We start from the raw sequence: 24,367 nt of genomic DNA on the forward strand, positions 1-24,367 counted from the left end.
ACAACCCAAAATCAATAGTACAATAGAAAGTGAACCCAAAATCAAACAAAACATTTTGCAATTGTTTTCAAACGCTTTAAGACGATTTTCATTTTGTCAAAACACGATACACAAACGCACACACAAGTAGCAGAATACCTCAGATACGTTGTAAAATGAAACACTCATGTAAAAAACTATACACTCATTTATATTTAAAAAAAAATAATAATACATTTCGTATGACTTCATTTTGTTTCAAGCATTTACACGCTACTGTTGCTAACCTAAAAGACTTTTCGCAATTCTACTTCTCGGTGATTGGAGTACTGTAAGTCAAGTACACGGAGAGAGTACGAATATACAATGCGTAAATTTACCAAGACCAACACTGCAGACTGATGAAAGTATTATTTACAGTATTTATTATTTCTCTCCATCTACCCGAATCAGTGGACATGGACAATCACGAGAAAACATGTCCCTGTTTTCTAAGCGACGACACTCGCGCGCGTAACACTGCGAGCTCGGCAAAAACCACACAAACAATTGCTCTGAAAATTCAGTACACAAATAAGCTTTTCTTCCGTGTCGAATGTATTCGAGTGTGTTTAGTGTTTTGCAAAAAAGTGTGAGGCTGACATTGTGCTTCTGGTGGTGCAAATCTAAGCTGATGTTTTGCTCCTTGAATGGGAGATTTTGATCAATGTGTAATGCTTTTCATTTGAGTGTTTATCCAGTGGGAAAAAAAAGAAAAATTGTAACACGATGAGCGTGTGTGCGTGCGTGCGTGCGTGCGTGCGTGCGCGCAGGGCTCTGGGCGCCAACCCGCTGCACTGCGACTGCCACATGCAGTGGTTGTCCGACTGGGTGAAGAGCGGCTACAAGGAGCCCGGCATCGCCCGCTGCGCCGGGCCCGGCGACATGATCGACAAACTGCTGCTCACCACGCCGTCCAAGAAGTTCACCTGCACAGGTACGCGGCCCAGCAGCCCCGCATGCACGTCATGCAAAGACAAACCGCAGGAAACAGCAACCTCCAATTATTTGGGATTTCCTTCGAAATGCTCAAAATAATCTACTCTAGAGACGACAACGTCAGAAGGGCATTCACTGTCAAAACGCTCTTACATAAAATCAATCAAATACCATCTGGACATCCGCACGTTTCATCACAGATGCGGTTGACGCTTTGCTTTCTTCTCTGTAACACAAGTGAAAAGAGAAGTGCACCCGTGAATCGTAACAAGTTGAAGCGAGAAAGTTTTTCTTGATGATATGTACAGCAAAGTTAGCCTGACGCCGCTTCAATGCGACTTCTTCTCGTCAAACGCCTCGTTGTCTTGCTCCTCATCCTCGATGAGCTTCGGTCCGTGAGGTACACTGAGGCCTCACGATATTGGCTCAGTTGGATTTTGGAAGTTTTGTGCGACCTTAATGGCGCAAAGGACGCTTAACACTCCGGATTGCGCAACCGCAGGGCGGTTCTGCCTCCTATGTTCCGCCGTGCTCGTCTGTAACGTGTACTCGGCATGTTCAGACTTCTTAGAAGTGCAAACGAGGAGACCGCGAGTCGAAGATTCCAATTGAGCTCTGCCCAGAAAACATTTTGAGAAAAGTTATTCTTGTTTTGTCTGAAGCCGCGTCCCAATTTGCGTGGAAATGTTACGTCGGGCAAATGCGCTTGCGTGAGCGTGCTTTTCGCTTGAATCTCAATCCCGAGTGATCGAATGCAACTGAATGTGAACTGAACTGTGAACTTTTCTGACTGGCTCTTGGCAAAGATCACATGACTGAATCCTATTTTTAACCTAATCTAACTGACGCACTGTAGAAGTCCCGGGGCCTTGTGGTTTTCTGGTGCCAGGTAAAGTAGCCCATCGCATATTCCTCCTAAGTCCTAAGTGGCGCCTCCCCAACTTGCTTGAAATTGTCCCGGCCCAGTTCCCTTCTTGTCTTGACCCCCGTGACTCTTTTTCCTTTTCAAGCCCAATGTTTCAACCTTTGTTGTGTATCGTTCTGACTGCTAAAAGCAAAAGTCATTCACGACGAGCACGTCAGTGTCTGTCTGTCTGTGTGCGCACGCGTACGCGTTCGCGCAGTCTAACTTGCCGTTCCTCTCATCCGTGCGGCGCGTTCGCTTCCCACAGGCCCGGTCGACATCGGCATCCAGGCGAAATGCGAGCCGTGCCTGTCCGGCCCGTGCGAGAACGACGGCACGTGCTTCGATGACCCGGTGCGCTACTACCGCTGCACCTGCCCCTACGGCTTTAAGGTACACGCGGGGTCTCGACGAGCCACAGCGGCGAAGTGTTTGTGCGGCAGTGACGATGTTTCATTTTGAAAGACTGCTTTTGGGTTGGTTTATTTAGGGCCAGAACTGCGAGGAACCCATCCATGCTTGCATCAGTGACCCCTGCCAGAATGGAGGAACTTGTCATCTCAAGGAAGGCCAAGGCCCCATTTTTTGGTGAGGGGATTCTTTTCAAATACACATTTGAGTCCATATTAATGCAAGAATTCCAAAGGCTTTTTAAAAAATATTTTACTCCTTTACAGGAAGTTATTGTCAGCCCTCAGTGTCCCAAAAATCATATGCAAAAAAAAAAAAAATATATATATATATATATATATATATATATATCTTTAAAATGTAACTCACAAGGTGATCTGATTTCAATGTGTATTTTTTTTAAATGACAGTCAGATAATAATAATAATAATATTAATCGTGGCGGCACGGTGGCCGACTGGTTAGAGCGTCAGCCTCACAGTTCTGAGGACCCGGGTTCAATCCCTGGCCCCGCCTGTGTGGAGTTTGCATGTTCTCCCCGTGCCTGCGTGGGTTTTCTCCGGGCACTCCGGTTTCCTCCCACATCCCAAAAACATGCATGAATTGGAGACTCTAAATTGCCCGTAGGCATGACTGTGAGTGCGAATGGTTGTTTGTTCCTATGTGCCCTGTGATTGGCTGGCAACCAGTTCAGGGTGTACCCCGCCTCCTGCCCGATGAAAGCTGGGATAGGCTCCAGCACGCCCGCGACCCTAGTGAGGAGAAGCGGCTCAGAAAATGGATGGATGGATGGATATTAATCGTAAATGTGAAAAATATCCGAGTTCATTTTGATGCGACTGCGGCTTGAATCAAATCAAAATATGATGTCACACAAAGACGAGTACTTTCTTGTACATTTATCACTTAACTGACTTTCAATTCGAATTAGCTTCTGTATTCATTGCTTTTATTTCCCTCACTTTGAAGTTATATTCATATTAGGTGCAATGATTTTGCCCCCCTACATTTATATCACAAGGAGTTTGTATTTGTTACAAGGATTTTTTTTGTTCCCAAACAAAAGCTATTATTTACCGATTGATCGTCGCATGCATGTACACACCACAGGGATGATCCGCTTGTTTCTCATCGACATTTCAAGCCTGTCAGTAGTTCAACACACACCGATGTAATGTGGTGATTTACAATTACGTGTTACAAGTAATTCAAACACACGAGAGCTATTTTTCAAATCATTTTCTTGATTATTGCCGATACAACAGCATGAACAGAAAAGAATCGACTGTCTGTCTCCGCGCTAAATAGACGCGGGAAGGCCGGCTTTGTCTTCGTCGGGCTCTTTCATATTAAGATTCATATTCATATTATAATATTTCATATTAGCAGGCGCGATGCTAATTGCCGTCTCGTCTCCGTCAGGGAATCGACTCCCAGCGCAGGCAATTAAAGCGCACGCGGCTCACATCGGCATCACAACCTCTCCCTCACCTTCTTTCCTGACTTTTCGGGATGAAAATATGTTGAACGTCTCTTTGCATTTGTAGTTTCATTTTTGTTGTACGGTGACTTTTCCCTCCACGGCTTGGGGGAGGGGAGGGGAGGTGGGGGGGGTGGGCGGCGGTTGCGGGTCGTCACAGCGAGGAGCTGCTTTTGACAACAAAATGAGATATTAATTCATCCATGCCGCATGAGAGCTTTGATTTAATATACCTCCGCGACTGCGTGCGTGCTCACGCTAGCAGTAATTACAGACTCAAGGCACGCTCGTGTCAACAGAATAATGACTTTGTACCGCAAATATGTAGATGATGCTGACGATGCGGTGTGCGCGCGTGTGCGTTTGCTCCCAGGTGCGTGTGTCCCGAGGGCTTCGAGGGCGACTCTTGTGAGTTCAACATCGACGACTGCGAAGACAACGACTGCGAGAACAACTCGACGTGCGTGGATGGCGTCAACAACTACACGTGCATGTGCTCACCGGAATACACAGGTAACGCGCCGCTGACGCCGTCTCCTTGGCGACATGCAAACTCACGTCAGCGCTTGAGTGTTTCGCAACCTTTGTTGAGCCAAAGCACGGATTTGACATGAGAAAAACCTCATGGCACATCACCAAACAACAAATGGCACACAAAGTAGATACAGTAATCGGCTGTTTGCGGGGGGGTCAGGACCGAGCGCTGCGGCAAATTGCCAAAGAAAAAAAACACCACGAGTTGATGCCCACCCCCCAAAAATGAAACTCGGGATGTTCAATACCGTTTTTTTCACACGGATACTAGTACAAGTATTTACTCTTGAGTACTGACTTGTTTTGTTTTTTTCCCTTAAATATCGATGTTCGGTATTGGCACCCGATACCTTGAAATAAGGCCGGTAACGGTACTTGCTCATCCCTAGTTTAAAACAGAAATATACCACAAACTATGATCCCAAAACACTTTCATATCCTTTTAAACTCATCTTAAGCTCAGTACACACGGAAAGACAATCGGCCTGTTTTTGCACCGTCACACTCGTAAGTCTTAGGAGATGAGACTCATGAGACAAAGTTTTTTTTCCGAGTCCCTCGGCAAAGGTCGGCGCAGCTCTCCTGCGTTCTAACGGCGCTTTAGCGTGGCGCTCGTGCCGTCCGAGCGCCGGTGTTCTTTCTCTGTGTCGCTGTCATTTGTCCTTCTCTCATCTCGCTCTGCTTTCCGCCATCCGCCGTCTTTTCTGCGGTCGCAGCTGCTACCAATGAGGTGGAGAGAGGTTAGTCGCTTCTTCTCGCTGTCCCTCTCTCCATGCTTCCTTCCTTCCTTCCTCCCTCCCTCCCTGCTTTCCTTCCTTTGCAGTGGTTTAACAGTGCAAAGTGGAAATTGGACGTTCATCCAGGCATGTTATGTTTGTGTTCAAAATGCATGTCCTCAGTGTTCGACTGTTCTTATTGTAGCACTTCAGTCTTATTTGATGTTTGCTTGCTGTCGAATGAGCACACTGTACAGCGGCGATTCTCAACTGGTGGGTCGGGACCGCAAAGTGGGCCGTGAAGCCATTTCGGGTGGCTCGCGCAGAGGTAGTAAAAAGTGTATCTGTTCAAAGCGTTCAGTTGCTTCGGTCTGCAGCATTCGTTTCCGAAAAAGAAGCCAAACTATTGATGTCGCACTCTGTCAAAAAGAAGAGATCAGTGCCGAGATGTACGTTTTTGTGAATGCAGTGAAGCTCATCCTCTTACGTTTCTTAAGAAGGTGTTCCGAAAGGAACATTAAACCATTAAACATGTACGTGTGAGTAGTTAGGTTTAAAAGTATGCTATTCGTGTTTTCAAAGGCTAATTTTGACGATACATGTTCATTATTGTTCCTAACGTCTGCAAAAGTGGATAATAATAATAATAATCATAAAAGAAATGCAGGTCCCAGGGAGACAACATTTGAGAACCACTGCTGTCCAGTTTCTTATTGCTTTTCGAAGAACTAGCCTCAAGTAGTTTTGATCATGCCGTGGAAACCATGACAGGATTGCATGACATTTTTACTGCTGTTCCACGAATATTGAGTTTTCACGAACATGACTCGTAGCATTGCAGAGTCGGCGCTAATTGTTCAATTTTGCAGAAAGACGAAATGAAGGTTTAGATAATTGGTCAAAAGGACAAGATTCCGCACTAAAGAAACGTGTGTGTGAATATGCCAAGGACCTCATGTCTTTTGGGGCAGACTTCTTTAATGTTTACTACTTTGAAAACGCTGCTCTATCACCGTAGACGACACTTTTTTACCACTGAATGCTGTAAACGGGCGTAAATATCACACATCGCCACACATATGACAGACAGATCCCCAAGTGATTGTATAATTGTCCCCGCTGCGGACGCTGTGCTGCGTTTTTATTCCCTCATGAGATCTTTTAACAATTTCCAGTTGTGAGTCTCAGGAGCGCCCGGATGCGCCTGAGAATATCGTCGGTTGACGTGACGTGACATTCCCAGAGATGAGCTCATTTATCAGACGTCAGCGTGAGCGCTGCCCACGACGGTCGTCCATCAAACGGGCGCACGCAGGCTCCAGACACATCTGTATCGAACGGCCTGTCGGAGTTGCGGGAGCTGAAAGTTTGCTTGTTTTTGTGTGTTTGTTTCCAGGGGAGCTATGTGAAGAGAAACTGGATTTCTGTGCTCCCGAATTGAACCCATGTCAGCACGATTCAAAGTGCATTCTGACCCCTCAGGGATACAAGTGAGTAGACGCGCACACACGCCCGATAATTGGCACAGCTGGCAGTGCTGTCCTGCTCCTCGCCCACTGTACTTGAGTGATAGCGTGTCCCATACTTGTATGTGTGTGTGTGCGCGCGCATAGGTGTGAGTGCACCCCAGGTTACGTCGGCGAGCACTGTGAGCTGGACTACAACGACTGTGATGAAAACAAGTGTCAGAATGGCGCTCAGTGCATTGACGCCATCAACGGGTACACCTGCGTGTGTCCGGAGGGCTACAGGTGAGCAAGGCAAATTCCATGACAACGTTCTCTTCTGCAGCCACCAGCTGACATATTATATATACTAAATAGCCAAGAATTAAAATTGTTATTTCAATTTTGGATTCATTGATTAACTATAGATTTGTTACCAGGTCTTTTTTCCCGATTGGAGGAGGAGGGCTCCCCCTTGTGTTCATTCAGTAGTTGTAGCATCGCAACAATTTCTGACATACTATTTGCATTCTATTGAGTCACACCTGGCGGCACGGTGGTAGACTGGTTAGAGCGTCTGCCTCACAGTTCTGAGGACCGGGGTTCAAATCCCCGGTCCTCAGAACTGTGTGGAGTTTGCATGTTCTCCCCGTGCCTGTGCGGCTTTTCTCCGGGCACTCCGCTTTCCTCCCACATCCCAAAAACATGCGTGATAGGTTGATTGAAGACTTTAAATTGCCCATAGGTGTGAATGTGAGTGCGAATGGTCGTTTGTTTATGTGTGCCCTGCGACTGGCTGCCGACCAGTTCGGGGTGTACCCCGCCTCCTGCCCGAAGGTAGCTGGGATGGGCTCCGGCAGGCCCGCGACCCACGTGAGGAGAAAGCGGCTCAGAGAACGGACGGATGGATGGATGGATGGATGGATGGATGGACGGACGGATGGATGGATGGACACATTAATCACACCTCTTAATCACTTAGCAGAGGTGCTAAAAATACTCACACTTAAGTAAAAGTCCAGAAACGACTGGTAAATACTGATTCAACTTCTTTTCTAAGTAAAAGTAAAAAAGTGTTAACATGACACAATGAAAACAAGATTTACTGCACACAAAATAGTCTCTTTTATGAACTATAAACTTTATATATAACTTTTATGCTCCCAAAACAACATGTTCCCAAAGCGCTGCTAACCTTGTGAACAGATGAACAAAAAAGCTAAACTAGCTAATGATAATGGGAAAAAAGGACATTTTACCTGCATGTTTTTTTTCCCAGATTTGATGGAGAAGCTTGCGGTTTGGTTGGCACGAGACACAATGCATTTGCCACAAATCAAACAATTCTTTGATATAAAATAAAATAAAAATGCTCGTCCGAATCTGTCGCGTCATCATCATTACGGTTCCCGCGTGTCGCCGCTCTCGCCGTTTTGTCCACCTTATAAGTCTTCAAATCTCGACCCACGTGAAACATTTGGGATTAGCCCCATAAACCGCTTGAACGGCCACGTTTTGCTCTCGTAGCGATTTGTTATCGTCAGCGTGCAGTTCCTAAACATGCGCACACACGACTGCGTGTGCGTGCGTGCGCGCGTGTGTTGCAGCGGGTTATTCTGCGACTCGTCCCCGCCGATGGTCCTCCCTCGCACCAGCCCGTGCGACACCCACGACTGCCTCAACGGGGCGCAGTGCGTCGTCATGGGAACAGACCCCCGCTGCCAATGTCTCCGAGGCTACGAGGGGCAGCGCTGCGAGACGCTCGCCAGCGTCAACTTCGTCGACCGCCGCTCTTACCTGCAGCTTCCCTCCAATCCGATCTCACCGCGGACCAACATTAGCCTGCAGGTGCGAATTTCTTTTCCGTCGATCCGGATCGTACGCGCCGATAAATTCTCATTGATACCGTTGTGTCTTTTCAGATGGCTACAGACGAGGACAGCGGAGTGTTGTTATATAAGGGGGATAACGATCACATCGCTGTGGAGCTTTATCGGGGACGCCTTCGGGTCAGCTACGATACGGGCTCTTACCCTCCCTCGGCCATCTACAGGTACGCGCGCTCGCCGACGCGGTTCTCACGTGATCGATGACGGCGCGCTTTGTCCCTCAGTGTGGAGACAGTGAACGACGGCGGTTTCCACGCGGTGGAGTTGCTCGCGGCGGAGCAGACTTTGTCTCTGTCCATCGACGGCGGGGCGCCCAAATCCATCAACTCCATCAGCAAACAGTCCACGCTCAACATGGATTCCCCGCTTTACCTGGGCGGTAAGCAGGCAACCTGCAGTATGGGACCGACGCACACTCGCCGCTCACGTTCAGAGAGGTCGTGATGCTCTCGTTTCATTGGCACCGCGTCCAGTCGAGCCTTGCGTACTCGCGGTTCAGCACTCCTTTTTTTTTTTTTTTTTTTTTTTTTTTTACAATTGGCTTCCAATATTTTTCCATTTTTTAAAAGTTTTTCTTTTTTGTTTTTTTATTTTCTTTTTTTTTGGAGGGGGGGGGCAGTCCCGTTTATTGGTGGTTTATCTCCACATATTCAAGAATTTTATGGGTTTTTAAAAAAAACAAAACAATGATTTTTGTATTTTTTTTTTCCAATACAATTATATAATTGGTGTCAATGATCTGCAGATTTTTGCTATTCGCAGTCCGAATCTGCGTGACTTAGTTCCCCTTGTTGAAGCAAAGACAACACCACAAGCGCTCTTTACTGCTCGTCTATAGCATAGCGCTCCAAAGAAAAAAAGGAATTCTGGCCCAAAACGACTTTATACGTGTGAGCTTCAGTCATTTGACTCAAGTCCCCTTTGTGCTGCTGACATGCGTGAATCCGGCAAAAATCATTGGTACTAAAAGCAATGATGGATTGTATTTTTAGTTTGAGTTCTCAACGGCGCACGCTTGACTTGTTGTCGCAGGGATGCCGGAGCGCGCCTCGCCATCCGGGGGGCTGTCGGCCTCGCAGCACAGCTCGGGCGGACCGAACGGCAGCAGCTTCCACGGCTGCCTCCGGAACCTCTACATCAACGGCGAGCTGCGGGACCTCGGAGCGGGCGCCGGGGCCGCGCGGAGCCCCTCTCGACGGTGGCTCGGTCGAGGGGTGGAGCCGGGGTGCCGGCCCTGCCAGAGCGGCGCCTGCGTCCAGGGGGACTGCCGCCCGACTGGACATCGGGGCTTTACCTGCGCCTGCCGCCCGGGCTGGACCGGCCCGCTCTGCGACCGGCGAGTCGACGACCCGTGCGACGGCAACAAGTGAGTCGGAGGGTCCCAGAACAGACCCGTCACATTTCATTCCACTCAACTTGCAACATTGTCCTGAAAAATTAATTGATGACTGATGATTTGAGTTTAAAAAAACCAACCCGTGACTCCCACTAAGAACCGCGACATCCAAAGCTCAGTCCAGATGTGGAATCCCACTGATGTTCCTGGCGGGACGCGCCCCGCTCCGGTATTACTGGCTCCAGCACGCGCGCCGCTGCACTACGATTGGCCGCTGTGCCCCGGCAGAACACGCCCTACTGCTTCCAGATGGGGGAAAATGTGACTTAAGAGTGGTGGTGTTAATATTTCCCACCAACTTCCTTCTGTTTCTATTTCATGTGAATGTGATTTTTCCTATTTGGGATGGTCATCTCATTACATCTGCGTAGCCTGGCCTTCCCGAGATATAGGAGCCAATCATGTTGCAGCGGGGGCGTGTCCTGCCAGGAACACACGTGAGATTCCTAGTCACACATCACTTCAATGGACTTCCTAGGACCAATGACTGTACTACTTTCCTATTTGGCAGGGCTTTGGCTCCATTTTGTGGTGTTTTAGGGCAAAGAGTGCAAAAAAACCGCAGGGCTCACCGACATGAGCGGAAAGGTTCCCCGTTTGCCCGCGCCACACTGGCGTCGCCGCGCGTGTCGCTTCGCACCCTCCTTCAGACGTGTTATTTAAGGCAGCCGTCGCAATTCAGCTCTTATGAATCACACTGCGATTTCAAGATTCATCTAATTGCATCTATTTTGTGCCCGGTCAGTTGATCAGTTTCTACATCGGTTTGCGTGGCCTTTTGTTGCAAAATGTTGGCAGTTTTACCCCACCCAGGAATGAAGATTGCACAATCACATCTGCCTGACAGCTTGCGGGAAACAGATGAGCTGGTTGAAGAAGGAAGCCAAACGCTTGAAGATGCGGATACACGAGTTTCTCTTTTCCACTTTAGTTACGAGTCGGGCCCGCGCTCGGCCGTGCCCCGCGCTATTCTACGATAGCGCGTTTGATGGCGTTTTTGCATCCGCAGGTGTATTCACGGAACGTGCCTGGCCATCAACTCCTACTCGTACTCCTGCCGCTGCCAGCCCGGATTCGGCGGCGTTCTCTGTGACCAGCGGGACCGGGAAGCGGCCGATCCCTGCGGCCCGTCTCGCTGTAAACACGGCAAATGTCGAGTGTCGGGACTGGGCAAAGTGTACTGCGAGTGTGACAGCGGATACGCCGGAGAGGCTTGCGATAAAGGTGCCGTTCATTACATATGCGGGTTATTTCGCTTTGCGAAGTAACACGTGTAATGAGCTTTCGCAATGTCAGACTGATCTAATTGCAATTGCTTGGAGAGAAAATGTCTTCTAAAGAGCTGCTTGGGTCCTCGTTTGTGTGCGTCTAACGAGGTCTGTTGTTTCTGCATTAACACTTCTATCTAACCACTTGCTTTTCCAAATCAGCCGCACCCGAGCTTCCGCTTAATCCCGCACGAGGGGTCGCACAGGTGAGACTACACGGTCCGACTTAGTTTTCCTTCCTTGCATCCACTGCATTTATTGACCATGTTTTAGCTCATCTTGCGAGCATCTTATTGAGTTACTTTGGAAACAAAAACCAAAAAAAAAGAAAAATGGAATTTTCCTTTGACCACATTTGCTTTGGACTTTGTGCTCCGTTATCCGATCTGAGTCTCCAGATCTCTGAACCCGACTGGGTTTCTTTCCCATTAGCATTTCTTTCAGGACCGAAACCATTTAGTGATTTGTAGAGGATATTTTTCGAAGATGAACATTTGTCCTTATTTTGTCCAAGACAACCTTTCCAAAGTACTTTAGGTCCATTTTGATTATTCTTCGGAAAAAAAAAAAAAATTCTTCATTTCTTGAAACCTGCAAATTTTTCTAGCATGTAATGAACCAATTCTTGTTCAGGATAATAAATGCTTGGCGAAATCGATCTCATTTTGTCAACGTCATCTTCTCCGGTTTTTCTTTGTGTTCTCATTGAAAACTCTCCTCGCCTCTTCCTGTCCTCCGCATCGTTTCAAATCTTTTTTTGTGATTTTTTTCCAAACTCAGCTACGTGTTTTTTTTTTTTGCAGAGGTGGCCTGCAGAGGGGAACGGGTCCGAGATGTCTACCAGCGACAGCGAGGCTACGCGGCGTGCCAAACCCAGGAGAAGGTCTCCCGTCTAGAGTGCAGGGGCAGCTGCCCGGAGGCGGCGGACGGACACGGGGCCTGCTGCACCCCCCTCCGCAGCAAACGCAGGAAATACACCTTCCAGTGCACTGACGGCTCCTCTTTTGTTCAGGAAGTGGAGAAAATCGTTAAGTGTGGCTGTACAAAGTGTTCCGCATAATAAAAAAAAAAAGAAAAAAAAGAAAACAAACAAAAAAAAGACTTTACTCTTTGCAAGATATGTTTTGTGTACCCGCCCGCCTTACTTGCTTCCCATCTCCTTCTTTGAGATCCTGACAAAACCCCCCCATCAGTTTTTAAAAAAAAAAAACCTGAAAAAAAAGAAACCACAGTTTCTTACCTCGTCAGTGCTGGACTGATGATCGACGCTTCCTCGGTGGGGATGTTGAATTGTATTGTAAAGTACAAAAACAGACTTATTTTTTATTAAGAAGTGGAGAAAAAGAGAAAAAAAACAACAACAAAAAAAAAGGAGTTGACTTTTTCCTGGCATCCGCTCGCTTCGGTCGCTCACGATGACTCGGACGACTCGTCCGTCGACCGGAAGACTCGCCGAGCGTCCTCGGAGAGTCGAAGAGAAACCCGAATCGCTCGAGGAGCACAAAAGAGACTGTACGCAATCCTCCGAACAATTTCATACAGCTACTGAACGACACTCCCCCCCAGCCCCCCCCCCCCCCCCCCCCCCCTCCGCTATTTGTCACCTTCCAGGTTCAATACTCCCCGCTCATGAGTATTTATTGTACCATAAATACCTGTACTTATTAAGTAGATTCTCCCCCATGTATCAATTCTGATTCTTTTAATATATATTAATTTATATTTCTCCTTATTTTTGTATTAAAAAGACATAATAATCTGTCAAGATAGTTGAACTAACATAACGGTGTCCTTTATTGTTTGTCCGTCTGTTTGTGTTATCGGAACGTTTTTGTGTGCTTGCCAGAGACCTCGGTTCCATTTTGATCTGCAAATGTGATGTATATTTTTTTTGCTCACGTTTCTTGAGAGTTTGTACTGTGCCATTACCAGAAGGTCTTTATATTAGAGTATACGAACCATAGCGTTGACCCTAGCGGATGCCTAGAACAGTTTTTACCTTTTTAACAACTGGATGCTTCGAGGATACTGTGACTTTTTCTAAATGAAACTACTTTGTTAGCCCCTCGGTCTCCGATGTTTAACATGTCGCTGCTATGTTTTTGTACCGTAGACTTGGACCCGATCCGTACGTTCTATAGAATCTCCTGCTCCGACACCTTGTGGAACAGATAAATATGTCCCCCACTGCTACACGTGTGCATTGTGCTTTTTAGCTCCTGTCTCTGCCCCAGACTAATGTCAGTTCCCTTGACTGATGTTTGTTCATTAAAACCAATATTTACCTCACACGCTTTACCTCTGCCTTTTTGTCATGATGATAAACGCTGGCCTGAAATTGGAGCAAATGTCTTACTTTCAGCAGCGTGTATCCGACCGGTTGCCCTTTCACATTCATCATTACCCAGGAAGTAGCTTTTAAAAAAAAAAAGGTCGGTGACCTCTGCTTTATTTTACGATGAATTGATTGAAATCGATTCCGAATCTGCATGGAAAGACGCTTTTATTCCCCCTTTCCCTTTGTCTCCCACAATTGTATCAAGGTAAATACACAACGTAACATGTTCATCCACAATCTGATGCTGATGGGACTTTGCCTGGGGTCAACTTTCAAAATACATTTCAAAGACAACAATTCTATATTTGTTTCCGTGTCCCAAGATTTGACCTGCGCGTATAAGCGGACGTTAACCAGATCACATAAAACCAAACAGTCGGAATGATCGACGTAAGTTTCTTTACATCGTATTTTTCCAGCCGATGGACTTAAGCATTTGTCATCTTAGACTAGACATTTAACTTTCATCGAGATCCCGAATTCCTCTTTGACCCAAAGGAACAAAAATGTTGGCTGGGCATTTCAAATATATTTTGTGGAATGATTATTATTGATCTTTTTCATGACTTGATCAATGTGAAGATGCTGAGCGAAGGTTTTCAATGAAGAAGAACAAAATGCAGGCAGGAAGTTGCCGAATGATGAACTTGTGCTGTTACTGCACGGAACATTTGGTCCCGGCGTGCTGCAAGGACGCGTTGAGCCCCATCAGCGCCATCTCCTGCACAAACCCGCTCAGATGTTTGGCAGCGCTGCGCGGCGACTCCTCGCGTTCCTTCCTGATTTTCTTGAGCAAATCCTGCGTTTGCTTCTTCTGCTCCTCGGAACTCTGCGAGAGTTTAGCCAGCTCTCTTTGCATTTCTTCCCGCTGTCTGATGTCCTTTTCCTTCCTTTCATTTTCCACTGTATGTACTTTGACGATCTCTTCCATAACTTGTCTTAGAATCTTCTCCGTCGCAGCTGCTTCCTCAAGTATTTTGTTAATGTGTACCAACTTGTGTCGGAGCGCTTCTCCGGCCTCCTCCTCCGTATGGATGGGCATCTCTCTGGCCATCTCCTGAAACGCTTCCCCCTCCAAATCTGCCAGCTTCTCTTCCTCTTCCTCCTCCTCCTCCTCCTCCTCCATCTCATGTTGTTTCTTCAGCTCCTCAGTCTCCCGCTCCCTTTTTTGCCCAAGCTCTCTTTCATACCTGGCTTTCATTTCTGTCTCCTGCTTCTTTTTTTGCTCGTTGTCTTTGTAATTCGGCGGGCGCCGCTGGTCCGGTTCCTCCTCCGCTCTCTGGAGCGTCTCGCCGGCGTAGCGGGTTCCTCCGTGATCCGGCCGCATCATGCGGTCCACAATGGCAAGCAGCTCAGATGTCTGCTCCTTGCTGCCGGAACTCTGGTTGTCGAAGACGCAGTACCTCCCCCCACATTGTGTCACCAGTTCCTGCAGGTCCGGGGACATGTCTAGCATACGCTGCTTCACAGAGACGCCTTCTTCCAGGCAGTCTCCATGGGTAAAAACCACAATGGACAATTGTAGAGCATGGAAACCAAGGGCCTGTTTGAAGTGACGCACCACCTCTTTGTCCTCCCGGGCGAACCCCGAGATCTGGATAATGAGGAGAAAGACGTGCGGCCCCGGGGAGAGGAGACTCACGGTCTTCCTTAACGCTTTCTGCACATCCTGGGGCGTCTGCGTAGGGTCCAGAATTCCCGGAGTGTCCAAGAGCACCAGGTGCCTCCCGCGGATTTCTCCGCAGGCTCTCCGAGACCGCCGGGTACCCGAAGAGCTGCCGACCTTTGCGTCAAAGAGTTTTCGGCCCAGGATGGAGTTGGCGGTGGAGCTTTTCCCGCTGCCGGTCTTCCCCAGCAGAACCAGTCTGATCTCTGCTAAGGAGGAAGATGAACTTCTGCCTGCATTTACAAATTCATTTGAGAGTGTTTTTGTTTTATTTTTTGAGCTGTTAAAAGTTGAGGACGAGAGAGACAAAATGCTTACCTGTTCCTGACTTGGGAGAGAGAGGCTTGCTCGAGGACGACATTCCGTTTCTGGCTGTTTGCGAATACGAATGAGGCACAGCAACACGTTCCTATAAAGGTCTGCGTACTGACGATGCGTCGGGTCAGTGACACGACGCATACCTCTCGACTTGCTGTCATCAGCACAATTCAGACGTCTTTAGCAAGCGTGTCTGTGTCCGGATAGTCCGTAAAGTTTACGCTTCTTATCATCCAGATTACAGCTGAGGGTCGTGGTCCACTCGAAGCCGAGATCGTGTAAGCTCACAGTTCGATGGGAGCTCGCATGATTCGCCTGCCGTCAATGTGATCGAAGTCCCACAGTCTACTACTGTACTTTGATTTGTTTTTTAACTTCTGTAAAAGCAAGACGACTGGTTTTTCCAGAAAGCGCCAGGGTGCCTTCATCTTGATTCATAATCAATCATAATAAATAATCAAATGCTACTAATAGCACTTCATCTTTATTTTTTTTTGTTTACCTCTTATTACATTCAGGAACACGGATAGCAGACGAGAAGACAACTCCAGGAAGTGACGGAGCGGAAGTGGTGTGCAGACCAAGTGAAAAGTGTCGCAGAGCGTGAAAACCCCATACGCTGGGGTTCACCCCCGTGGACGAGAGGGTAGCCTCCCTCCGCCTCCGGGTGGGGGGACGGGTCCTGACTGTTGTTGGTGCCTATGCACCAAACAGCAGTTCAGAGTACCCACCCTTTTTGGAGTCCTTGGAGGGGGTGCTGGAGACCGCTCCCGCTGGGGACTCCATCGTTCTGCTGGGGGACTTCAATGCTCACGTGGGCAATGACAGTGAGACCTGGAAGGGCGTGATTGGGAGGAACGGCCCCCCCGATCAGAACCCGAGCGGTGTTCTGTTATTGGACTTCTGTGCTCGTCACGGATTGTCCATAACGAACACCATGTTCAAGCATAAGGGTGTCCACATGTGCACTTGGCACCAGGACACCCTTGGTCGCAGTTCGATGATCGACTTTGTGGTCGTGTCATCGGACTTGCGGGCGCATGTCTTGGACACTCGGGTGAAGAGAGGGGCGGAGCCGTCAACCGATCACCACCTGGTGGTGTGTTGGCTCAGATGGTGGGGGAAGATGCCGGTCCGACGTGGCAGGCCCAAACGTATTGTGGGGCCTGCTGGCAGAATCCCTAACCCTGTCAGAAGGATTTTCAACTCCCACCTCCAACAGAACTTTGCTCGCGTTCTGGGGGAGGCGGGGGACATCGAGTCTGAGTGGACCATGTGGACCGCGCCTCCATTGCTGAGGCGTAGCTGTGGCCGTAAAGTAGTTGGTGCCTGTCATGGCGGCAATCCCCGAACCCGTTGGTGGACACCAACGGTGAGGGATGCCGTCAAGCTGAAGAAGGAGTCCTATCGGGCCTTTTTTTTGCCTGTGGGACTCCCGAGGCAGCTGATGGGTACCGGCTGGCCAAGCGGAATGCAGCTCTGGTGGTCGCTGAAGCAAAAACTCGGGTATGGGAGGAGTTCGGTGAGGCCGTGGAGAACGACTTCCGGACGGCTTTGAGGAAATTCTGGTCCACCATCCGGCGTCTCAGGAGGGGGAAGCAGTGCACCATCAACACTGTGTATAGTGGGGATGGGGCGCCGCTGACCTCGACGCGGGACGTTGTGAGTCGGTGGGGAGAACACTTCGAAGACCTCCTCAATTCCACCGACACGCCTTCCCATGAGGGAGCAGAGTCTGGGTTCTCTGAGGCAGGCTCTCCTTTCTCTGGGGTTGAGGTCACCGAGGTGGTTAAAAAGCTCCTCGGTGGCAAGGTCCCGGGGGTGGATGAGATTCGCCCAGAGTTGCCAAAGGCTCTGGAACATCACGTGGACATCGGGGACAGTGCCTCTGGATTGGCAGACTGAAGCGTCAGTGTCCACGACAGGCCTCAGAGCATCGGAGTAGTCCTCCATCAGGTCACGGAGAAGTTTGCGAGCGTAACGCCCCCGGGCACCCTGAGACACTGAGATGGCCGGCAGGACGGAAGAAGTCAAAGAAAACACTTTCATAATGCTTCACTCAAACGGGGTCCCTCGTGCAAAACTGACCTTGGACGAGAAGGCTGACCATCCGAGCAATCGGTGCCGCCTGTTTCATTTTCGACAAGATGAGGCCGTGACCTCAGCGACGCGTGCGTTGGGACGACCTGTGTCGTCACTTTTCTCTGGACGGCGACTGGCGACCGCGTGCATTCGCTTCTCCAAACTTGGCTCTCGTCAAAGCCGTCAATGCTTCACTTAGTTGTTGGTCTCTGTCAGTGTGCATTGAACACACGCGTGGCGGCTGCTGTGTAACAAGAGATCAAACACAGACACGTACGCACACACCCGCAGGGTACGATGGCGCGATCGCATATCACAGACAGTATGTGAAACGTGACGCTCGCTGCATAAGCCGCGCGTGTGCACGAACGCAACCGGCTGCGTGACACGCTGAACAGCACGCTGAACAGCAACAGCACACGTCAGGGAGCATGTGACGCACGTCACGCACACCGATGGATTAACACAGATCCAGGATCAGATTTCAGCTCCCAGTGGGAAACGAGACAGCAAGAAGAAGAAGAGAGCTCGTAATGTAGACTTCAGTCATCAGAGGGAAGCCCAAATTCAACCTTAATGAACATTCCGTTGGCACCTCGGTTGACCTCCAACTTGTTTCAAAACTATTATTCTCAGAGGAAATATAAAGTGTAAAAATGTCATTACTGTGAAATGAAAGAAATAGAAACTAAGAAATAATCTGTTACAGGCAGAAATTGTTGCCACTGTGCAGGCAAATGTAAAAATAAGTTGATTGCTGTAAAATAAAGCCATTTTAAAATAAATGTACTCACCCTTTAAAAATGCCTGGCATACACTTTTTTTTTTTTTCATATTTACTCATGATCTTAAATCAAATGCATCATAATTAGTGCCCACCAGCATGTTTTCAGTATATTTAGGGTCGATTGAGACGGGTCCCTCCAAAAACAGCAAACGAGGTCAATGTCAGTAAGAAATGCTGCTTGCATATCCCAGGTGTTTCCTGTGCGTGTACAAAAACGAATGTTGCGGCCTTGTGGCTTATAAGGATGCACACCACAGGACTATGTGGAGACTTTCTATGCAGGTGTTGTTTGTATCATTTATTCAATTCCCCATTAACACCGACTAATAAAACAAGCGTCGAGTCGCACTCGGAAAGCACGGCTGAAAGGTCAGAATGGTAAAACTAATTCATAAATTGTTTTTTGTGAGTGGCATGTTCCTTTATGGGTGATTTTGTTCTACCAAGGGTGAAAGTACAGGCAGGGGTGCCACCAAGGATTTGGGGGCCCACCAAAAAAATATCACTCATGACCCTACCACTTCAATAGTGGAAATTGAAAATACTATTTGAAGTCACGGGACCTTCAAATTGTTCTCGGTTTTCTTCACCTTACATTAGCCCTCAGCACAGGTACACTCAATTTCAATTTGTTTCGACTTTTGAGCCTTGGGATTGTGCAAATTGTGGAAATTCGTCCAATGTTACTGCATCCTCCCAAGGGAAAGCTCCAATTATGGCTTCATTGCCGTTTCACCCCTGCAGAGATCGTTTTGTGCACAGCAAACAGGTGATGTTTTTATTTGGCTCCTATTCACATTTGCTGTGTTCATCACAGCAACTCAAGATCTCAACGCTTCGCTTGCTTCAAATTTTCAAGGTATGACATGTTTTTCTCATTGATTCAATTGCATTCAAAAGATCGTATCATCAGTTTCAGGTTTCAGAAGAATGTAGGTAAGCAGCCACACAAAAAAAAGAAATCAATTAGGCACTGAACGATAAGCATATGATTTGGAAACTAACAATACATGTGAGGAATTTAAGATGGAAATTGCTAATGATCGTCCTCTGATTTTGAGGCTTGTCAGACAGTGACATCACTTGGTTTGGATGTTTGGGGGAGCTTGGAAACAAAATTGGATTTTAGGCGCGCTGAACATCGGTTTTAGGGGGCTACCACAATAAAACTCGGTCGCCAATACATACTACCAAATCATTTTGGTAGTATGCCTTTTAAGACGTTTTTAGAAAATAGGCCGAGCAGATATGATGTCTTCACACAGAAGATTTATGACACGGTATCGTTTGTGTTACACCTTCGCTTTTACCATATTGTCAACATTTCACATGGAGCCGCATATCTGATTAAAGGGGACAAATAATGATTTACGTAAACTGCAAAGTGGCTAATTCACTTGCATTAGTTCATAACACTACCTGTATGCGTATCCGTGTGTGTGTCTGTGTGTGTGTTCGGGGAATTAGGCGTTGCGTGTGAGAACAATGGCAGTAAAAAAAAGACCATCACAGATAAATTTATCTTATAGTTTCAAATGCCTGCAATTGAATTCTACTCCATATAAATAACTACATTGTACATTGATGACAATATACGTCAAAAGAACTTAAGACATAAAAACTGTACAATCTAATTTGATCCAATAGAAGAGATGTTATTAAAATGTTGCCTTTAAAAAGATAACAATGCAACTTTTCTTTTTTTTTTTTTTCTTGATTGTGGATGAAGTTTGCGTTGGTGCAGCATCAAATTTCGAGGTGTTTCAAAAAATGTGGCTGGCCTCATTTACGTAGCTACATATTCCAAACGATTCTCGGTGTGACGTAAGCCATAGTGCCGTTATTCTTTACAAGGCTGTGTGTGTTTACATGTTTGTGATCAATGCATGCAATTTTAGTTTTTCACTTACTGAATATATACAATACTACCATGTCTATAACTACAACTACAATGATAAACATATTGTTCAATGAATACGTCCCTGACGTGAACAGTGAGCATTATCTTTGTAAAGGCACATTATTTCAGCTCTTCGCTTGGCTCTAATAATTAGATTAGAATGACGTGTCAGCTTTATTAAAAATGTAAGACTTGCGCTCGAATTTTGTATTTGCACAATATATATGTGGTGGGATGTGGTTAGGTATATTCCGGTATACCCTTAAAAAGGAGCGTTGTCTCATCCTCAGCCGCTGTACACGAAGTGCAAAATGGGAGGACGTTCAATGTTTAAAAAACAAAGTTGCTTTATCAAAACGTTTGCAGATTTATCCCAAAAACTTCCAGATGTAGTACTACAATTTGCTTTTAGCAAAACGTATTGGAGAAACAACATTAAAAAAATCAATGATAAATGAAAAAGTAGAATCTTGAAGGGTTGCAGTTTAATAAAGTCTTTGAGGGGCAACATTTGAATAGTTTATTATTGTTAGATATACATTACATTTAACGGCATCAAAACAATACAATGATGATAAACAGTTCAGTTCCTATTTTTGGCAGCGTCGCATAAAAATTGAGCATTATGATACTGGTAAAGGTAGAATTTTGTCGTTTTGTATTGTATTGAATATTTCTTGTATCTCACGAGATTCTGCTGGTGTACCTCCTGCCGAGTTGTGGCCGATGAATTCAATCATTTTAAATTTGAGCGATATTGCCTTAATTGTTGTTACGCTCATTTAGGAGTTTTATTTATGTATTCATTTTTGAATGTAAACTGCAGAATCCCGAAAGCCAAACCGACTTTCAAAGGTAAGCGTAACCCCGAGTTAAGGTGATTAGATCCTTGTGAAGACGTCCATCCATCCAGTTTCTATTCCACTCCGAATGTTCAGCGTCATTGGGAGCAGCTGACGTCAGGAAAAAGGCAAACGGCACCTTTGCTGGTTGCCGGGCAACCGCAGCCAGGGCACATCTCCCGGCCGACAAACATTCCCGCTCACATTTGCGCCATCGCTGACCGGGAACTGCCCTCACGCTGCCTGCACCGAAGTCAGGAGAACGCATCGCTTCGCCGCCAGACCCGATACTGAGATTAACCCTAGCCAACCGGCGAAATGGAATCATGATCATATTGAAACCTTTTGAACGAAATGTTAACAAAAATCACAATACAGCCGTGATTTGCATGTAATGATGTAAAGATCTTTTTCAAATTTTCAGTCACATAAGTGATATGTACTCAAACAATTGTCTGTGGTTGAAGTTTCTAAATTCTTGCTATTTGAACGAGGGTCAAAAGACCTTGCAGCGGTCCATGCTGAACATACGTCGCGCGGCCCGCTTCCTGTTGTGGCTGACGGCGGTCCGCACGGCGCACTCGAAAACTTGCTGCACTCCTCGCTTGGTCAAGGACGAACACTCCAGGTAGCCTTTGGCGCGCACCTCCTGAGCCACGCGCCTCCCGTCCGCCGCGGACACGCAGCCGCCCCGATGCGAAGCCGACTCCCGCAGGTCCGTCTGAGTGCCCACCACCAGCACCGGCGTCGTGGGCAAGTTCTCCCGTACCTCCGGCATCCACTTGCTCTGCACGTTAGCCAGAGAGTTGGGATTGGCCACGGAGTAGCAGACGAGCACCACGTCGGCCTGCTGGTAGGATCGGGGTCGGATCTGCCTGAAGCTGTCCTGGCCCGCCGTGTCCCACAGGCCCAGACTGATCAAAACACCGTCCGTGTACACCTCCACCCCGGTGTTGTCGAACACCGTGGGCTTGTAGGTGTCGGGGAAGGTTCCTGAAGTGAAGCTGACCAGGAGGGCTGTCTTTCCCACCGCGCAGTCCCCGACCAAGACGCACTTGACAGACATTTCGTCTGATCGGTTCTCTTCTGCTCCGGAGAAGCGCGACAGCCTCAACCTCGTCAAAGCCGCCGCACGCCGTTCTTAAAGTTTGGGCTTTCCGTCATTTTGACGCGTCGTAGCCGATTGCTCGTCTCCTGTAGCAAGCTTTTTAGAGGTCACCTTTGTCTTTGTTCAGGGGACCTCGTCGGCACTGCCAGCAGGTGACAAATGTTCTGAGGAAGACGTGAAGAACAGATATGACCCGTTTGTACAGCATGTTGCAGTAACGCATTCAGAAGCCGGACCCTGCGTGTCACAAAATCGCTCAGTACCATCATTAGCATTTACCCAAGAGTCTTAGGGTCACACTGAAAATGAATGACAGAAGAAATATGTCAATTTCACACAAAAAGAGTCTATACAAGAAAATGCTGCTCTTTTACAGGACTTCAATCTTAACAAATGCACTTTAAGGTGAGGCCTAAGCATGCTGGGAAGTTTTTTTTTTGGTCTCTTCATTTTCTTAATTATGCCATTGAGTTTTTGGACTTCGGCCTTACCGCTGGCCATGAGGGGATACATTAATACGTACAAGAAAAAAATAACTAAGTGCGTAGTAAAACTTCTTTTTTTTTTTTTTACATTTTTCTTTGCCAGACAAAACATTTCTACTGATTTGAGCTTTTATCACAGGAATAACGCATTGAAAACCCACACGCATCCTAGTCTAATGCATTAGTTATCACATTTCATTACGGCAGTACCGAAATAATATAAAAACCAACTAAATGTATGCATACTTTCAAAACTTACCATTGCTCAGTCTTTTCAATCATGTCAGTCGCTTCTTCGCAGATAGCCGGATGTCTCTTATCAACTGGGCCACAGTTTCTGTATATCGATTTATTTCCTTACTTCCTGACTCATCCCACAAGCAAGCAGAAGTGCATATACTGTGTATTTCAGCACTTGTCAGGTGAAGTACAGACAAGCAGCTGAAAAAAGGTGGCAAGAAATGACAAGCACAGCACATCCGCTTGCTGGTGAGGCGAGAAGGAGGGTCACACGTCCCTCCCCCACCGGCAGCGACATTCCACAATACCGTCCAGCACATGTTCACTTTTCTGCATTTCAATTTGGGGGGGGGGGAACTCACGTGTACGTTTTCCCACGTGCAGTCGGTTGCGTTATTTGCTCGTTCTTTTCAAATCGGTGGACATTTTCTTCTTTCCAAAACATGAGCAAGTGACTGATTCTTTAGTTTTTCATTCTAACACACACACACACGCACAGACACACAAACAGCAATTTCAATTTTCAGCTCAGATCAAAAATACAAAATAGAACTTTCAATATTAAGGCCAAATTGGTTTAGTAATGTCCATGATGCCAGATACGGACCAGTCTGGACTACGATCCGTCAGCCATATCATAACAAGGACAAACATTACTGTGATGGGCTTCACGCATTACTTGTGCCACGGAAGATATGCTTTCACCGCTGTTTGTCTAATCACATTGTTTTCAGCTCTTTCGTGTCAACTCGGATACTGCATGTGGGCCAAGATCCTTGGGGAAAATCACTTCAACAACGCCGCCATTTTCGTTCTTCTTTCAACCATGGTGCCATGACGTGCGAGGAACTTCAAGGTGTACAGTGGATATCAAAACAAAAGCAAACACAGACTTTTTCAAAAGCCAGGTTTTTGTGATACAGAAAAATGAGTCCAAGATAAATCATTTGAAAGCTTTTTCCACCATTAATGTGGAAATATATATTCTTTTGAGTTGTCCAGGTTATACAGTAGGTCACATTAATGGTGGAAAAAGTTTGAAATGATTTATCTTGGTCTTATTTTTTCATATTACGAGAACCTGTCATTTTACCTGGGGTGTGTAGACTTTTCATAACCACCGTAAGTCTTTGTTGGGGGATGTTTTTCCAGAGTCAATACTGTACACTGTGGTACAAACAGACAAATGTTGGTAGAGTAAACTGGTTTTTCGGTGTGGCAGACAACATCCAGGTAAATATCCTTGTGAAAGTAATATTTCAGTCATCCCCAGTCAATATTAATTTTTAAAGTGCCATTTGTTACTTTAGCCAAGTCAAAGGTAATAATTATGCTTAGACCTCGAGGCACTACATTTAGACCAAAGAAATGCATTTTTGAAATGAATACATTTATTGGGTTTTCAATAAATGTATGACCGTAATACAGCTCAGACTACACACACATTCATTTCCTGGTATTTGTTATAACTAATACATATTCCTAAGAAACGTTCACGGCAATTCATTCAGCTTTAGCAATTTCATGATGCATCAATCTTAATTATTCAAAAGTATAGCTATCGATATCCGCCATTTACGCGGTATCATATGATTACCGAA

The 24,367-nt window shown here is 46.8% G+C and overlaps 4 protein-coding genes across 14 annotated transcripts in view; 1 reads left to right on the top strand and 3 right to left on the bottom strand.

Annotated features, from left to right (window-relative positions):
* Window positions 1-13,289, top strand: part of slit2 (slit homolog 2 (Drosophila)) — a 93,304-nt gene extending 80,015 nt beyond the window's left edge. For 4 of the 11 annotated variants that reach the window (XM_061771179.1, XM_061771180.1, XM_061771182.1 and 1 more), the window contains 14 exons: window positions 792-955; window positions 1,814-1,846; window positions 2,130-2,254; window positions 2,352-2,449; window positions 4,126-4,265; window positions 5,003-5,026; window positions 6,399-6,492; window positions 6,616-6,753; window positions 8,055-8,295; window positions 8,370-8,500; window positions 8,561-8,715; window positions 9,369-9,702; window positions 10,742-10,956; window positions 11,804-13,289. In XM_061771179.1, coding sequence (XP_061627163.1) covers window positions 792-955; window positions 1,814-1,846; window positions 2,130-2,254; window positions 2,352-2,449; window positions 4,126-4,265; window positions 5,003-5,026; window positions 6,399-6,492; window positions 6,616-6,753; window positions 8,055-8,295; window positions 8,370-8,500; window positions 8,561-8,715; window positions 9,369-9,702; window positions 10,742-10,956; window positions 11,804-12,060 — 2,149 coding nt within the window. In that variant the 3' untranslated portion in view covers window positions 12,061-13,289. Of the gene's footprint in view, window positions 1-791; window positions 956-1,813; window positions 1,847-2,129; window positions 2,255-2,351; window positions 2,450-4,125; window positions 4,266-5,002; window positions 5,027-6,398; window positions 6,493-6,615; window positions 6,754-8,054; window positions 8,296-8,369; window positions 8,501-8,560; window positions 8,716-9,368; window positions 9,703-10,741; window positions 10,957-11,162; window positions 11,207-11,803 lie in introns of all 11 variants that reach the window. The other 7 variants (XM_061771183.1, XM_061771185.1, XM_061771187.1 and 4 more) reach the window with 4 other exon arrangements.
* Window positions 13,290-13,498: 209 nt separating this feature from the next.
* LOC133477001 (GTPase IMAP family member 7-like) lies at window positions 13,499-16,300 on the bottom strand. Its single transcript, XM_061771190.1, has 2 exons — window positions 15,323-16,300; window positions 13,499-15,237 (listed from the first exon to the last, which is right to left on the bottom strand). Exons 1-2 carry the CDS (start codon window positions 15,363-15,365, stop codon window positions 13,994-13,996), a joined length of 1,287 nt encoding a protein of 428 aa, XP_061627174.1. The 5' UTR covers window positions 15,366-16,300; the 3' UTR covers window positions 13,499-13,993.
* Window positions 16,301-16,304: 4 nt separating this feature from the next.
* chrna9a (cholinergic receptor, nicotinic, alpha 9a) lies at window positions 16,305-17,979 on the bottom strand. Its single transcript, XM_061771192.1, has 2 exons — window positions 17,411-17,979; window positions 16,305-17,325 (listed from the first exon to the last, which is right to left on the bottom strand). The coding sequence occupies exons 1-2, from the start codon at window positions 17,457-17,459 to the stop codon at window positions 16,727-16,729; spliced, it is 648 nt and encodes a 215-aa protein (XP_061627176.1). The 5' UTR covers window positions 17,460-17,979; the 3' UTR covers window positions 16,305-16,726.
* Window positions 17,980-20,574: 2,595 nt separating this feature from the next.
* rhoh (ras homolog family member H) lies at window positions 20,575-24,344 on the bottom strand. Its single transcript, XM_061771196.1, has 2 exons — window positions 22,786-24,344; window positions 20,575-22,205 (listed from the first exon to the last, which is right to left on the bottom strand). The coding sequence occupies exon 2, from the start codon at window positions 21,997-21,999 to the stop codon at window positions 21,430-21,432; it is 570 nt and encodes a 189-aa protein (XP_061627180.1). The 5' UTR covers window positions 22,000-22,205; window positions 22,786-24,344; the 3' UTR covers window positions 20,575-21,429.
* Between the last annotated feature and the right edge of the window lie 23 nt (window positions 24,345-24,367).

The sequence above is a fragment of the Phyllopteryx taeniolatus genome, chromosome 4 (genome assembly GCF_024500385.1).
Source record: "Phyllopteryx taeniolatus isolate TA_2022b chromosome 4, UOR_Ptae_1.2, whole genome shotgun sequence".
Taxonomy (NCBI): domain Eukaryota; kingdom Metazoa; phylum Chordata; class Actinopteri; order Syngnathiformes; family Syngnathidae; genus Phyllopteryx; species Phyllopteryx taeniolatus.

Bases quoted from the DNA above. Each gene is read 5' to 3' on its own strand.
- LOC133477001 (XM_061771190.1), bottom strand. From the start codon at position 15,365: ATGTCGTCCTCGAGCAAGCCTCTCTCTCCCAAGTCAGGAACAG. The intron at 15,238-15,322 runs GTAAGCATTTTG...TTGTAAATGCAG, and splicing joins CTCTCCCAAGTCAGGAACAG to GCAGAAGTTCATCTTCCTCC.
- chrna9a (XM_061771192.1), bottom strand. From the start codon at position 17,459: ATGAAACAGGCGGCACCGATTGCTCGGATGGTCAGCCTTCTCGTCCAA. The intron at 17,326-17,410 runs GTCAGTTTTGCA...CGGCCATCTCAG, and splicing joins GGTCAGCCTTCTCGTCCAAG to TGTCTCAGGGTGCCCGGGGG.
- rhoh (XM_061771196.1), bottom strand. From the start codon at position 21,999: ATGTCTGTCAAGTGCGTCTTGGTCGGGGACTGCGCGGTGGGAAAGACA.